This window comes from Melanerpes formicivorus, unplaced genomic scaffold, assembly GCF_026170545.1.
Source record: "Melanerpes formicivorus ecotype bairdi unplaced genomic scaffold, bMelFor1.0.p_v2 SCAF_29, whole genome shotgun sequence".
Taxonomy (NCBI): Eukaryota; Metazoa; Chordata; class Aves; order Piciformes; family Picidae; genus Melanerpes; species Melanerpes formicivorus.
Window position 1 is genome coordinate 5656184 of NW_027142381.1, and position 15225 is coordinate 5671408.

General features: G+C 62.0%; 1 protein-coding gene across 4 annotated transcripts in view; it reads left to right on the plus strand.

The window, feature by feature from the left end:
• Positions 1-15225, plus strand: part of ABR (ABR activator of RhoGEF and GTPase) — a 40199-nt gene that overhangs the window by 17902 nt on the left and 7072 nt on the right. For 3 of the 4 annotated variants that reach the window (XM_068154680.1, XM_068154681.1, XM_068154682.1), the window contains 14 exons: positions 1029-1133; positions 1672-1857; positions 2603-2710; positions 3441-3501; positions 5884-5936; positions 6086-6226; positions 6568-6689; positions 6774-6939; positions 7062-7184; positions 7255-7330; positions 7483-7587; positions 8055-8129; positions 8276-8373; positions 8487-8618. In XM_068154680.1, coding sequence (XP_068010781.1) covers positions 1029-1133; positions 1672-1857; positions 2603-2710; positions 3441-3501; positions 5884-5936; positions 6086-6226; positions 6568-6689; positions 6774-6939; positions 7062-7184; positions 7255-7330; positions 7483-7587; positions 8055-8129; positions 8276-8373; positions 8487-8618 — 1551 coding nt within the window. Of the gene's footprint in view, positions 1-1028; positions 1134-1671; positions 1858-2602; positions 2711-3440; positions 3502-5883; positions 5937-6085; positions 6227-6567; positions 6690-6773; positions 6940-7061; positions 7185-7254; positions 7331-7482; positions 7588-8054; positions 8130-8275; positions 8374-8486; positions 8619-11709; positions 12060-15225 lie in introns of those variants that run through there. The other variant, XM_068154683.1, reaches the window with a different exon arrangement.

A 15225-nucleotide genomic window follows, 5' to 3' on the forward strand; every position in this document is an offset into this window, starting at 1 on the left:
GTGCACAAAACCTGCCTCCCTGTGCACCTCTCTCCTGCACCAGTCACCGTGGCTAGGTTTTAATGGTGCAACCTGGTAGGGACCTGTGGGGTGGGCACCCCAAAGCAGCCCCCAGGGCTGGCTGGTGCAAGCCAGGGTGGGACAGGCAGCTACTGATCCACAGCCATGGCCATCCCAAGGCTGTGCCTTGCTGGTGTTTACAGCTGCCAGCATCCCCCTAGCACAACAGATGGGGCTGGCAGGGTTGGGCAGATGTGAGGTAGGACCAGAGTACCTCCCAAAGTGACCTGAATGGCTCATTGCTTGGAGCAGCTGGTGCCCCCGTGGCTCTGCTCGGCCCGTGTTTGGGTGGCAAAGCCTAGTTCCTGAGTGTGATTTTTAAGGGGGGAGGTCCAGGCACAGCCAGCGTTCAAGACAGTCCAGGGGCTGGGGTGCCCATGCCTGGGTGCTGGCAGATCCTCACTGAAGGTCCCAGAGCCCCCTGAGCCCAGCCATGCATCACCCATCTCGCCGTCAGGAGGGTCGCACCACCTGAGCACTGGTCCAGCAGCAGAGCTGAATGTGGGCTGAGCCACCAGCAGTGGGATCCTGCACAGCCCAGGACCTGCCTCAGTTGCCACCAGGCAGTGACCACCGGAGTGGCATTTTCCCAGGAAAACCTCAGCAGGGGAAAAGGGTGGTGCTGGGTCACATGGCAGCGCCATCCACTGCCAGGCATGATTTCACCGGTGCCTCTGGACTCTGCCCTGGGAGAGTCCTGCCGTGCTGCACACCACCCTGGAGCACTGCCAGCAGGGCTGGGCTCCTGGCCAGCCAGGAGCAGGGAGGGGACCAGCGCCAGCACAGCTCGTGGCTTCCTAGCTGGCTCCAGCCTGGCTGTGCCGCCCAGCGGGCATGTGCCTGGCCATTGCCACAGAGCTTCCAGCGCTGGTGGGCACATGTGTCCAGGTGGGGATGGGCTGGTGGGATGAGGGGTCTCCTCTTGTGCCACTTTCTGGCTCAACCAGGCTGCTTTCTGTGTTGCACAGGGCGAGCGGGATGCTGGCAAAGGCCTGGAGATGCGGAAGCTGGTGCTCTCCGGCTTCCTGGCCAGCGAGGAGATCTACATCAACCAGCTGGAGGCCCTCTTGTTGGTGAGCACAGAGCCCAGACCAGACACTGTTCCAGGGATGTTCTTTGACATGGGGGAATGGATGGATGGATGGGTGAAGGGATGGATGGATGGATGGATGGATGGATGGATGGATGGATGGATGGATGGATGGATGGAGTGAGTCATTTCTTCCTGGACAGCCTGCCCTAGGCAGGCCTGGGTGCTACCTAGGTGGCAAGCAAAGCTGCAGGAGCCATGCTGGAGCCAGCCTTGCTGTGGCCTGGCTGCCCCCGTCTGGCTTCCCCCTGCTCGCAGTGTGCCTGTCAGGGAGGTATTTATAGCCCCACTTCCTCTTGCGGGCTCGCTGGCCCTCGTGCTGGAGACGTGGTTGCACAACGTGGGGATCACCACCACCACGGGGAATTCTGTGGGGATGCACAAGCTGGAACCAGCTCCTTGGTCCAGCTGCCACCTGGGACCTGTCCTGGGTAGCCCTTGCTGCCACATCAGATCCTTCTCATTGCCAGCGCTCTCCTCCCAGCCCTCCTCTCCAATGCTCTCCCTTCCCCCTTTGGCAGCCTATGAAGCCACTGAAGGCCACAGCCACCACGTCGCAGCCTGTCCTCACCCTCCAGCAGATTGAGACAATTTTCTACAAGATCCAGGACATCTATGAGATCCACAAAGAGTTCTATGACAGCCTGTGCCCAAAGGTGCAGCAGTGGGACAGCAACATCACCATGGGCCACCTCTTCCAGAAGCTGGTACGTGCCTTTCCTAGGGCTTGCTCTGCTTGGAAGAGGAGGAGGGCCAGGGAGATGGAGCACCATGCTGTGGGGCTTGGCCCCATGTTGTGACTCGCCTCACACCCTGCCATGTGCTCACTGGTGGCCATGGGACTTGTTGCATCCCTCCCTGCAGCAGGCACTGTCCTGGGATGGGAGTTAGTGCAGCCTCTGTGCCCCTCGCAGCAGTGGGGATGCCCGGTGCTGGCAGTCCTGGTGCAACCATGGCAGCTGTGTGGTGTGGCTTTACCATGGGGATAGCAGGAGCCCAGGTGTGTGGGTGAGACTCTGGGCAGAGGCAGGAGGTCACTGCCTCTTTGATGTCTATGAGTGCTGCAGTGGTGGCTCTATATGGTCATGCTCTGGGTCTTGCCACTGCTTTGGACTTGCAATGCGGCTGTGCCCATGAGAGCACAGGTCAAAGTATGCCAGGAAACGGCTGTAGCTTCAGCCTCTGCTGTCCAGGTGCTCAGTACCTCTCTGCTGGATTTTGGAGGCTTTGGGGGGCACAGGGCTGTGCAGGAACTCCCCCCTCCTGCCCCAGGTGAGGGCTTCCCCTGCAGAACCAAGTGTGTGACCCCCCCCACGCTGGCTGTGTTCTGGCAGTGTCATGCCAGGGAGGGACACCTTTAGACAGTGTCCCTTTGGTGGCTGCCTGTCCCCTCACATGGTGGGAGGTGCTTCTGCACCCCACTGGTGCCTGGCTAACCCCCACTCCCCACAGGCCAGCCAGCTGGGGGTCTACAAGGCCTTTGTAGATAACTACAAAATTGCACTGGAGACGGCAGAGAAGTGCAGCCAGAGCAACTACCAGTTCCAGAAGATCTCAGAGGTAAGCTGGGCTGGGGCTGTGCTGGGGAGACTGGGCAGAGAATGCTGTCCTGATGGTTGAGCTGAACACTTCTGTCCTGTGGAGATGCTGTCCCTGCCCTGGGGACTCTCAGGGACTGTCTCAGGGGCAGGGCCATCGGTAGCTGTGCTGGAGGGTGGTGGTCTCTGAGTATTGCAGGAATTTGCCCTATGCCTCATGCAAGATCAGGTCAGGCTCACCCCCAGCTGCTGTCATCTCTGGGGCAGCCTGAATCTGCTCAGCCCATCCAGTGAGTGTGGGTGTTGGGCACTGGGCACCTGTAGCTCATCTCCTGCTGGCTGCACCTGCATGCCTGGCTCCCCTGTAGAAACCTGGAGCTCTGTGGTTGCAGTCTGGCTCCCTGTTCCCCCCCAGCCCCTCTGCAGCAGAGCTGGTTAGCTTTGTGGGACCAGCAGCCTCCCTAAGCTGCTGTGGGGCTGGGTGTCCTGCTCCAGGGTGCCCCATGGGTCTGCCACATCCTGACTGCTGGGCACTGCCAGAGCTGCTTCTGGCCAGGCAGCATCCCATGGAGTCCATACCTCCATCCCATCACCCCTGTGTGCCCTCCAGCATGGCTAGGCTGGAGCTGAGGGCAGGTACTAGGGTGCAGGAAGGGTTGTGTGGGGACCCCTCTGACCTTCAGCAGTGACTTTTCCCCACACCCTAGCGCCCCCGCACCGTGAGCTGCTCTGATGAGCCTTTCCCTCCCTAGGAGCTGAAGGTGAAGGGCCCCAAGGACTCGAAGGAGAGCCACACGTCGGTCACCATGGAGGGTACGGCGGGCAGGGGTGTGGGGAGGGGGCCGCAGCCTTTGTCTGAGCGCCGGACTGCTGCCGATGGATTACTGAGCGCGGAGCCCTTTGTGTTCGTAGCCAGCCGGGGGTGGGGGGCACACACGCAGTTCCTTAGGATGCTGGGGGCGTGCAGCAGCCCCCCAGCCCCTGCCCACCCCCTCCTCCCCACCCGCCGGCTGCGCCGGGAGCCGTGCGGAGGGGCCGGTGCTGCGCCGCAGCCGGGCTGAGCTGCCACGGAGCGGCAGAGATGGCTGCGTGGAGACAGGGCTGCCATGGAGATCCTCCTCATCCTCCGGCTCTGCTGTAACTGCACCTACGGTGAGGGGAGGGGGGCGGCTCCGGGTCGGAGTGCCAGCGGGGAGCGGTGCCGCGGGGATGCTGCCCTGGGGCTGGCTGCCCTTGCTTGGTGGGGGGTGGAGGCTGCGTCGTGCTCTGCAGCCCGAAGTTGGGAGCGTCTTTGTTCCAGGCTGGATCGAATCATCTCGGCTCCGGCTCCCGCGGCCACGCGTTCGCCGGCCGCGCCGGGCAGGGCTGGGGTGGCAACGGGACGGTGAGGGGCTGGGGTGGCTTGGGGACCCCCCTCTTCCTGGGCTGTGCGGTGGGGATGGCGATAGAGAGGGGTCCCTGCTCGCTTGCTGGAGGCTGCCAGCATCGTGGGGCTGGAGCGCCCTGCTCTCCGTGGCTGGGGACTGAAGGCATTGGGCGTCCCAGGCTGCTGCTGCCTGGCCCAGGCTGCTGGAACCAGCAGGTGCTGGTGAGGAGCCTCACGCTCTTGTCTTGTGGCGGGACAGCTCTTCCTAGGGCTCCCCAGTGCTGTGCATGTGTGTCTGTAGCGATGGCAGCAGGAGGCTGCCTGGACCCCCCACTGTGGGTCTAGGCTGGGGGACAGGGGGGTACACCATGCCTGCCCCCTCCATCCTGGGGCAGGGCTCTCCTTGGCTGCCGCAGGGAGCAGGGACATGGAGTCATGGGGAATGCAGCCTCGGGTTCAGGGTCCTGTCCTGTGCCCCCCCCCCCCCCGGCACAGACTCCCTGTTTGTCAGGACAAGGGTTCCTTTCTCAGGTCTGGGTGCCAGGAGGCAGCAGCTTGTGGGGGAAAGGGGAACCCACCGTGGTTCAGAGTGCAGGCTGGGGGCAGCCAGCACCTTTTCCTCTTCTGCCCCAGCCCAGTGCCTGGTCCTGCTTGGCTCTGGTGGTTTGGGGAAGTGCTCTGGAGAGATGGGAAAACCCAGAGGCATCGTCCTGGCTGTAGGCAGCCCAGGGAGACGTGAGTGGCTGGGTGTGGGGAGCCCCATTGTGCCCAAAGAGACAGGGAGGAGGAGAAGGAGGAGAAGGGTCCAGCTGCTTGGGCTGAACTGTGCCTTGGAAGGGTCTCTGGGACTAGTTTCCTGCTGTGGGAGTGTGAGGCAGGAGAAAGGAGGTATCTGTGCCGTGTGGGGCAGCTCTGCCCCAAGCCTGACAGAGCCTCATATGCAGTCATGGGGGGAGCATGGGGCAGTGGTGCTGGGATGATGCCTTGGTCCCTGTGTTCTCTGTATGTGGGGGTTTTGTGGGTTCCCCTTGCACCCAGGGCCAGTTGGTGTGTCCATGGGGTGGCAGAGGCTGGTGAGGGCAGGGCAGGGATGGGACCTGCTGTTGGGCCAAGAGGGAAACTGAAAATGCTGCTGAAGGTGACGAGTGGCTGTTCTGCTCCAGAGCCACTGTGCAGGAAGCTGGTGGTGATGGTGCATGCGTGGTGGCTGTGGAGGTTCTTCAGCTGGAGGGGGATGTGCTGGCACAGTCTTGGTGGGGATGTCCTGCAGCCAGGGCAGAGGCAGTGTTCATGAAGGCCTCTCTGTCTCTGCCACCCATGACCTGTGGCAGCAGAGGGGAGGAGGATATGGTGGCTGGGTTGGTGTCCCCACTGCAGGACACCTTGCCAATGCAGGGTGATGGCTGGAGCAGAGCACCATGTGGGACGTGCCACACAGAAGTTGTCTGGGCTTGTCGACCCAGTGAGACCCTGCAGGGACCCACAGCACTGGCAGAATCCTTCGGGTGCAGCCCCCAAAATCAAGGCAGCTGCATATTGGGCAGCTGCCAGCACTGGACTCTGCCCTTGCTCCACACACCAGCCCAGCCATGGTTTCTGCTGCTTCTGGTGGGCTGTGGCATTGAGCCCTGGTTCTTGGTCCATCTGTCACTGACTCCACATGGAATGGACCCCAGACACTCGCCCAGGGCTCTGTACAGACCTGGCAGGTCTCTGGGCATCCAGTGTCCCCTCCTTGCCCTGCAGAATGAGGTGCTGGCTCTCGTGGGTGGGAAAGGCACTGAGGCCCTGGTGGTGGGTGGCTGCTGACACCTCCTCTCTCCCTGCAGCACTGCTGTACAAACCCATTGACCGGGTGACGCGGAGCACCCTCGTCCTGCACGTGAGTGTGATGCCAGTCCCGGAGTGGGAGGCAGTGGAGAGCTCTGTTCCCATTGCTCCTGGGGACCCACAGCTATGGGGAGTCTCCCAGTGCTGTTGGGGAGTCTCTCAGTGCCCTTAGGCTACTCACCTGCACCTGTCCCCTTCCAGGACCTTCTCAAGCACACCCCTGCTGACCACCCTGACTACCCGCTGCTCCAGGACGCTCTCCGCATCTCGCAGAACTTCCTCTCCAGCATCAATGAGGACATTGATCCACGGAGGACAGCGGTCACCACCCCCAAGGGGGAGGTGAGCCTATGGGGTGGGCAGTACCTAGGCACAGGGTGAAGGCTCAGCCCTCTTCCAGCCTCTGGCTGGTGTCTCCACCCCGAGGAGCTCCATGGTGCTTGGGCAGTAGATGAAGGGTTTTCTCTAGATGCAGTCCTGGGTGCAAGGGTAGGAATCTCCCTGGTCCTTGCTGCTTGTTGGCACCCTGCTGAGCTTATGGGACTCAAGATAGCACCCAGAGGACATGGACCTTCCTGTGCTCCTGGTGTCTGAGCCATGGAGAGGGACAGGAGCATCCATGCCCTGTGGTGTGTTGGCCTTTGCTCCCTGCCCACTCTCACACCAGCCCTGCTGTGCCGCAGACCCGGCAGCTCGTCAAGGATGGCTTCCTGGTGGAGCTGTCGGAGGGCTCGCGGAAGCTGCGGCACGTCTTCCTCTTCACCGACGTGCTGCTCTGTGCCAAGCTGAAGAAGGCAGCCGTGGGGTAAGGAGGGCGCTGGGCACAGGGGGGGAAGGATGTGCTGGGAAGGGGGTCAGGCATCACTCAGTGCCCACACCCCGGCCGCAGGAAGCACCAGCAGTACGACTGCAAGTGGTACGTGCCCCTGGCCGACCTGGTGTTCCCCTCGCCGGAGGAGTCGGAGCACTGCCCGCAGGTCCACGTCATCCCTGACCACGAGCTGGAGGACATGAAGATGAAGATCTCAGCCATCAAGAGCGAGGTGCAGAAGGAGGTGAGTGGAGGGTGAGGGTGGTTGGAGAGGGTGTGGGACCTGCTGCTGGTCCGGGGTGGGTGCCTTCCCCTGGGTGAGGGTTGGGGCACCTCTGAAGGCTTCTGTCCTCTCCTCGCCTGCAGAAAGCCAACAAGGGGCAGAGCAGGGCCATCGAGCGCCTCAAGAAGAAGATGTTTGAGAACGAATTCTGGCTGCTCCTCAACTCGCCTGCCATCCCCTTCCGCATCCACAACCGCAATGGGAAGGTGAGGATGGGCTGGGGGCCAGGCTCAACCCTGCCTGGCGCAGCCTGCTGCATCACCTTCTCTCTTCCAGAGCTATCTCTTCCTGCTGTCCTCTGACTATGAGAGGTCTGAGTGGAGGGAAGCCATTCAGAAACTGCAGAAAAAGGGTAAGTTTGAGGCAGCTGAGGTCCTTCTGGGGCTCCTTTCCCCCCCAGGGGCCACAGAGAGGTCCTTCAGGATTGCAGCCTGCCTCTCTCTGGTCCCCATGGCCAGTCATGGCTGTGTCCCTCTGAATCTCCTCTCCCGTCCTCTCTTCCAGACCTCCAGGCCTTTGTCCTGAGCTCAGTGGAGCTGCAGGTGCTCACGGGATCCTGCTTCAAGCTACGCACTGTCCACAACATCCCGGTCACCAGCAACAAGGATGGTGAGTGTCCTCCGGGCTGCTGGGTCCCTCTTTGAGTCGAGCCGATGCTGGGGCGAGCTGTGGGACCTGTGCAGGGGACAGCCACCCACCAGGTGGCACTGCCGGAGTAGCTTTGGGCTGCTAGGCAGAACCATCCCGGCTGGCAACATGGGGCTGCGTTTGGGGTCTCTCCAGCACCTGCATGGGCTGGGCAAGACCAGAGTGCCCCCAGGGCGAGACGCAGCCAGCCCTACTGGGACCCTCCCCCGGGGCAGTCCAGCAGGGATGGTCAGCAGTGGGGGATGCATGTCCTCTTCTAGACCTTAGGGACAGCCCTCCAAGGGGTTGGGGACACTGGGGTGTCACCACAGATACCTAATACTCACTGTGACAACGGCTGCCTTGGGGACAACCACTCTTCACGCGTCCCACGGGGCACAGGAGGTGGCAGCCGAGCCCTGACACAGCTTCTGCTCTCCCCACTGCAGATGACGAGTCCCCCGGGCTCTATGGGTTCCTGCACGTCATTGTCCACTCCGCCAAGGGCTTCAAGCAGTCTGCCAGTGAGTGGGGGTGCCCACCCTTGCTTGGGGGGGCTGCTGTGATGGGAAGAGCTGGGGTCCAGCATGTGGCCCTGCTCTGCCCGCAGTGGTCCCCTGGGAGCCAGTGGGGATGTTCCTTGGGTGCTGAGCGGTGTCTGCTCCCCCAGACCTCTACTGCACACTGGAGGTGGACTCCTTCGGCTACTTTGTCAGCAAAGCCAAGACCAGGGTTTTCCGGGACACCACAGAGCCGCAGTGGAATGAGGTGAGAGGAGGGTGGGATGCACAGAGAACACTGCCATTCCCTTTCCCTGCCAAGCCCAGTTGTAGAGCTGCTCTGGGGTGCTGGGGCTGAGCCACCCTCCCTCAATGCCCCAGGAGTTTGAGATCGAGCTGGAGGGCTCCCAGTCCCTGCGCATCCTCTGCTACGAGAAGTGCTATGACAAGACTAAGCTCAACAAGGACAACAACGAAATCGTGGACAAGATCATGGGCAAAGGGCAGATCCAGGTATGCACTGGGCTTTTGGGCATCTTCTCACCCAAGAGTGGACCTCCTGGGGCTGGGTGCCTGGGCTGGGAGAGTTGCCCTGGAGTGCTGCATGGAACAAGAGATGTCTGGCAGCTTGTGGGAACATGGCACAGACATTGTGGCTCCAGCTTGAGGACAGAGAGGTGGATGGGCATCAGCATGTGGATGATAGTCTTGGGGCATTGTGGCTGCAGGAGGTGTGATGAAGTGAGAGGGGATCTTATGGAGGTGGTTATAGACCAGATCCAGATGTGCTCCAGTCTCAGCTAGGCTGGAAGTGTTTCCCATCTGCTGCCCTCTGTGCTGTGGCCCCAGGGAAGGCTCTGAGCATGCAGTCCCTGTCCCTCTCTGCCAGCCGTGGCTGTCCCCTTCCACCACCATCTGCCTCCCCTGTGCCTCCATCAGCTGCTGTTATGGCAACGAGCGTTTCCAGGGCAACGGTGCAGCGACCCTGATTGGCGGTTGCCAGGCAGGGAGGATGGAGGCCTAGGCTGCCCTGAGATGCTGCCAGGTGAAGCAGGACACCCTGGTCCTGCCCCCAGCCCCTTTATCCCCACATCACCTCCCTTGGCCAAACTGCAGGGAGGGCCCAGCTCAGTGGGGGATGGGTTGCTGCTGTGTTTTCCTGGAGGGGACACCCAGGCCAGCTGTGCTGGGGGCAGTGTCACGCCTGAGATGCAGCCGTCAACACAAGGCCACTTCAAAGGGCCCGGCGTGGCTGACTGCTCCGTGGGAAAGTGGCTGCAGGCAGCGCCCAGGGGAGCAGGGAGCAGCACAGAAATGCTGCTGGGAAGAGGACACTGCAGGGAGATGGCACTGCACCAGGCGTGGGGTGGGAGATGGGGGCTTGGCTTCACCAGCGGCTCGCTCGTACCCCAAATCACCTGTCTGTGCCCTCTCCCCCTGGAAGCAGCAGTGTGGGGGTGGCTTTGGGCCAAGCAGGAGGGCTGGGGCAGGGAAGGGGCTCGAGGTCCCATGGGGATCAGCCCAGCTGTACTCTCGGAAATAGCCTGGGTCAACAAACATGAGTCACGCTGGGAGACGCGGAGGTCGGGATGGGGACAGCACAGCTTGTCCTTGCCATGTGAAAGCTGTGGGGGAAGAAAGGGAGAGAGAAGAGCCCCTGGGGCTGCTTATCCCAAGGAGGACCTGACTGAATGGAGCAGTGTCAGGGCTGGGGATGGCCTGCCATCACCCAGAGCTGCAGCTCAGCCCCTGCCCTAGGAGTGGGCTGGGTGACAGGGCAGGATGGGCAGCACTGGTTGTGGGGCTGGGGGTTGTGGCCCAGCCCTAGTGCTGCCTCTTGCCCTTTGACCTGAGCTGTTCAGGCAGAGGTGCTGCCCTGGATGGTCCTTAGCCAGTCCCTGTGCTCATCATAAGCTGCTGCAGGTTCCAGTTAGCAGTAGGAGTGGTAGACATGGAGTACCAGCATCAGCAGCTTGGCAAAGGCAAAGCCCCCCATGTATTCATGATGGGGGGCTGCCAGGATGGCCAAAACCCCACTGCAGTCGGTGCTGTGTCTGCTGCCCAGCTTCAATCTGACGGCCCAGGCACATGGGTCAGCCACAATGGCAGCTTAGAAGCACCACAAACTGGTGGGAGTGGGTCAGTGTACAGGGAGCAGTGGGGGCTTCCTGAGGCTGCAGAGATGCTGTGACTAGGAGTCATGTTCTATTGATACAGAGGACATGATTGAGTCCATGGAGAAGCCAGGGTTGGCACCAGCTTTCTCTTGAGCATCCTGGAAATGAGCCCTGAGGGATCTGCAGCTTGGTGATGATGGTCAGACTGCTACCCTGAGCCCTGTCCCTGTGGCTGGTGGAGGGTGGACACCCTGTGCTGTGTGGATCCAGCTATGCCATCAGCTGTGCAGTGGGAATGTGCATCTGGGCACGGGTACAGCTCCGCTGCATCTTCCGGTTGGCATGAGCCCTCTTTTGTTGTCGTTAACCCCGTTTGGTGTGTGGCTTCCAAGGCTGGGATGTGCTGTGGTTGTGGTAGAGGTGCCATGGTGGAGCTTGTGTTCCCAAGGGGGAGCTTGTATCCTTGGCACTGCAGGACTCAGCCCTGCTCCAAGCTGTCCCAGTCACTCCTAGCAGCTGGGCTGTGTCCGGTGGGTGCTGGCAGTGGTGCCTGGTGCTGTGGCAGGGTGGCAGACGGATGCTGGAGGCGGGCAGAGCAGGCTGCAAGCACTTGTGCCTACATTGCAGAGAAGAGGCAGGATATGACCATCATGCCCTGAGTGAGGACATGGCAGCAGGTGCATGAAGAGGGTCTCTGAGTGGTGGGGCAGAAAGGAGCAGCCCCTTCTTCAACCCATTTGGTGTGCAGGGGATGCAGGAGCAGAGCCTGTGTTGTCATGGGCACAGTGCCTGCCGTGCCCACAGGCAGTAGCTGCCTGTCCTTCTGTCCCCCTTTCTGGGCTGGCAGAGGCTCCTGAGGAGACAATTTGTGGTGCTGGGGTTCCCCAGACCTGCTCCCACAGGACTGCACTGGGAATGCTGCTGAGGGCTGGACTGGGAGGCAGTGGAAGTCTCCCCCCAAAGCCTGCACCTCACCGTGTTCCAGTCAGAGGCAGCAGGCAGGGACCCTTCCAGATCTGGGGGACCTGCACCCCTACAGCCCTGCTCCACCACATCACGCCCTGGCAGTGGAGCTGACAAGGGTCAGGGCAGGCAGAGGGGGATTTCCTGCCTGTCCCTAGGCATGACAGGAGACCCTAAAAGTCTCATCCCCCATCCTGAGACTGGGAGAGCTAGCCTGGCTCCTCCCTGGAGCCGGGAATGCCGTGGCCAAGAGTGGTGATGTCTCCTGGGGCCGTGGCAGGCACTGGGAAGTGGAAAACCGAGAACAGGGGATAGAGGCAAAGGGATACGGTGGCTAAGAGCCGTGGATAACAGCGGATAACAGCGGATAACGGCGCCGGGAGGCCGGGAGCCCCTCCAGCCTTCCCGAGCGGCAGCGGGCGGCAGAGCGAGAGTTAAACGCGTGGGGGCCGCCGTGGGGGGGGGCTGTCTTTGAGTCACTTCCTCGCAGGGGGAGGGAGGCTTTTGGGGCTGCCGAGCTGCTCTCGACAGCCTGGCTCACACCCTGAAGATGAGCCCTGCCCGCTCGCCTCCCCGCCGCCCCAGCTGGGCTCCCCTGGCTGGCCCCCGCCACCCCAGCCACCACCACTGACCTCCCGCCTGGAGCAGAAGGCATGCGGGTGCTGTCCTAATCCATCCCCGGCCACCCTCGTCTTGTCTCCCCGGAGCCGAGGCGGTCACCGCGATGACGGAGGTGCTGGTGCAGCCAGAGGATAGCCCTGGCCCCGTGGGCGAACGGCCGGAGCGCGGCGTGGAGGAGCCCGAGGGGAAGCGTCCCCCTAACACGGGTGCCCGGCTCTGGGGCAGGGTGCGCAGCAAGCTGCTCCGGCAGAAGGTGCCTCTCGGGGTGCGGGGACAGCTTGGTGGGATGGTGGTGGGCAACAAACAGGCTGTGGGATGGCTTTGCCGTATCGCCGGGCTCTGCTGTAGGTGGTGGTGGTGTTTTTTTGGCTGTCGGAGCTGGGGGCACTCTGATGCGAGGGACTGTGCTGCTTGTGAGTTCAGGGCTGTGAGGTCCGTGCATGGAGCAGGGAGGTTGTTTTGAGTGCTTTGGGAGCTCTTAGAAACAGTTAGCAGCTTGTGGTGTGCTCGTTTCCCTCCTTCCCTTTACCTCTGCATGCTGGGGGGCTGAGTGCTTTGCATTGGGGGTTCTGCAGAGGGTAGGGAACCCTCGCCCAGAAGGGCAGAACTGCCTGGGGGCTGGCTGGGGCTGAGCTCCTTGGGGTGCTGCAGCACACGGTGCCTGGGTATCCTCTCTTGCTCGTTTTGCAACCCGTCCACTCTGGGTCTGTCCAGGCTTACCCCCAGCCAGTGCTGCCCATCTTTGGGGGTGGGCAGACGGTAGGGGTGGGCAAGAGGGGTGACAAGGGTGGGGGACAGCGCTGTTGCAGCCCCTGTGATCTCACGAGGGGTTCTGGGGGTTTCCCTCTCTGGGGTCCCCTTGTGCGGGGAGCTGGGGGCTCGGCCGTGGCTGTGGGCAGGAGGTGCCGGAGCCTGTGGGGGTTTGTTTTGGCAGCGGCGGGGCCGAGGTTTGCAGGGTAGCAGGGCTGGCTGTGACGCAGCCGCATTAACCTCGATTCGTGCCGCCGCCGCTGCTGTTCCCGCGGAGGGGATTAAGGGACGGCCAGGGCTGCGCTGCCGCCGGCTGTTGCTGGGTCAAAACATGAGGGGGTTTAATTTCCCAGCCCCACACATCCCCAGCATGGCCATTAGTTTCTTCACCAGCTGCCAGCTGGGAGGTGCTGGGAGTGTAGGAGCAGGATATGTCCCCAACTGGGTCTGTGTATGGTCCCAGCGTTCACACGGGGCTGTGAATTGCTGCTTTTGGGCGCTGTGCTTTGCTGTTGGCATCATCTGCTCGTGTGGAGGCTGCTCTGCCCTCCGTGGTGTGGAGCAGCCCAGGGACTGCCTGTTTGCTGGGGATGGAGCTGCTGGCATGGAGGTCTGGTGGTGGCATCTGCTTGCTGGAGCTGGGGCAGCGTCGGGAGGCCAGGCTGGGGTGCCCATGTGTGCCACAGTGATGGGAAGCAGCCCTGTTCACAGCAGCTCTCCCGGGATCTCACTCCCCAGGGCCATGGCAGAGATGGCCTCACCGACTGAGTCACCACTGTGCTCCTGATGGCTTCACCCCAGGCTGACAGCTGGGTGACCTCATGGATGTGAGGTGTGAGGAAGGGACATGCCCAGCCTGGCAGCCCCTGCCCTGCTGAAGCATTCCAGTGCTCAGGGCCTTGTTTAGTCACCAGGAGGGTTTGGAACCATTCTCACCTGGGAACCCAGCGCTGCCTGGGTCTGTCTCGGCTGCTGCTGCCCACGCAGGAGCTCTATCTGCGGCGCACGGCTCAGAGGTGCCTTGAGGACAAAATTCCAGGATGTTGCCTTGTCCCTTTGTGTCCAGAGTTGTCCTGTTCATGAGGCAAGCAGCAGGAAGGGGCTGCAGGGTGGGGGAAGCACTAGCGAGACTTGGAAGGGTCCCTCTGCTACTGAAACCTCCCTGGGATGCACAGAGTGCTGCAAGGCTGATGGGATGAGCATCGTGGACCATGCTGACATCTTCTCCTCTGCAGCCTGGGGCCTTGTCCTACAAGCAAAAACCTTTGGATAAATTGGGAAGGCAGGATGATGGCCCATTCCTGGGGGTGGGAGCAGGGTGCTTTTCACCTTGCCATGGCTCAGAGTGGCACTGCAGCGGATGCTGGTCTGGGCATGGAGAGCAGCACTGCTGAGAGCCCTGCTGAGATGCAGGTGGGAGCAGCCTGGAGAGGTGCTGGTGACCTGGCTGAGCAGTTTCCCTGGGCACAGGCTGTTGTTTGAAGCTGGCTGACCTGCCAAAGAGGGGCTGACATCTGTGCCAGCAGCGTGTCACTTGTGCCATACTGCACAGTGCTGGCACAGAGGCTGTTCCTCAGGGCTCCCAGGCCAGCTTGGGACATTCCTGTGTCACACTGGAGCAAGACAGCTCCCTTTGGGGGAGAAGGAGATGGTGTTGGTGGTAGCTGCAAGAGGGTGTTTGCCAGTGCTGTGTGGGCAGGAGCTGCCACTGGCTCCATGGGTGGCTGTTGCAGTCTGTTCTCCCACGCCTGGAGGCCAAGCATTGGCCGTGGATTTGCTTCCCGTGGGGAGTGGGCAGGGTGCCAGTTCTGCCTGAGGTGCAGGGTGCCAGTGCCAGGGCTGGAGGAGCTCTTGGGTGCAGGGGAGGTCTGGGCAGTGGTGCTGGCTGAATTAGCCCCAGTTCAGAGCTCTGCTGGCTGCTGCAGGGAGCTGGCTGGGGAACGATTCTGCCTGGCTGGGGGTGAGTGGCTGGGGGGAGGTGGTGTGGTCAGGGTGAAGTCTGTGGTGCTGGTGGCAGCCAACCTGGCTTTTATTAAAGCATTCTTCAGAGCCCTGCTAAAGCCCTTCCAGATGTGAGCTGCCAGGGCCATCAGGGCTGGGGGGACCCAGGGGATGTGGAAGGCGTATGTGGTGGTTGCAATTAAAGAGAAGAGGCCCACAGCTCCCAGCCTGGCTAGGGGTGAAGGGCTTTGCTGTTCTGCCTGGGGCTTGCAGGGTTGGGTGCTGCCCTGCCATGAGTGGGATGGGGCTGCATGGGGAAAGGCCCATGGGCAGAGCTGGGTTGGCACTGGCCATGGTGGGTGCACAGCAGCACTGGAGTGGAACACAAGGAATCAGCAGGGCTGGGGTTGGCAGCAATCTGGCTGCAGCCTCGTGATCCTGGTGTCCAAACCTGCTGCAGGGTCCCATGGGAGCCCAGGGCAGCTGCAGCCTTTCTCCTTCTCTTCCTGCTTCTCCTGCTGCCGTTTGCAGCTGCCGCAGGGCTGGCAGGGAAGAGGTGGCCTGGCACTTGCTGGGCTCTTCTGTGTACTGGGCTGGAGCACCAGGGAGGGCTGTGTCCAGAGCCATTCCTGTACCAGGCTGTGCTGGAGACCAGCAGTGTTTCAGGCCATGCTGGAGGCCAGAGCATTTCCCGTGGCACTGTGGTCGCTGAGGAGCTGCTCAGGCTC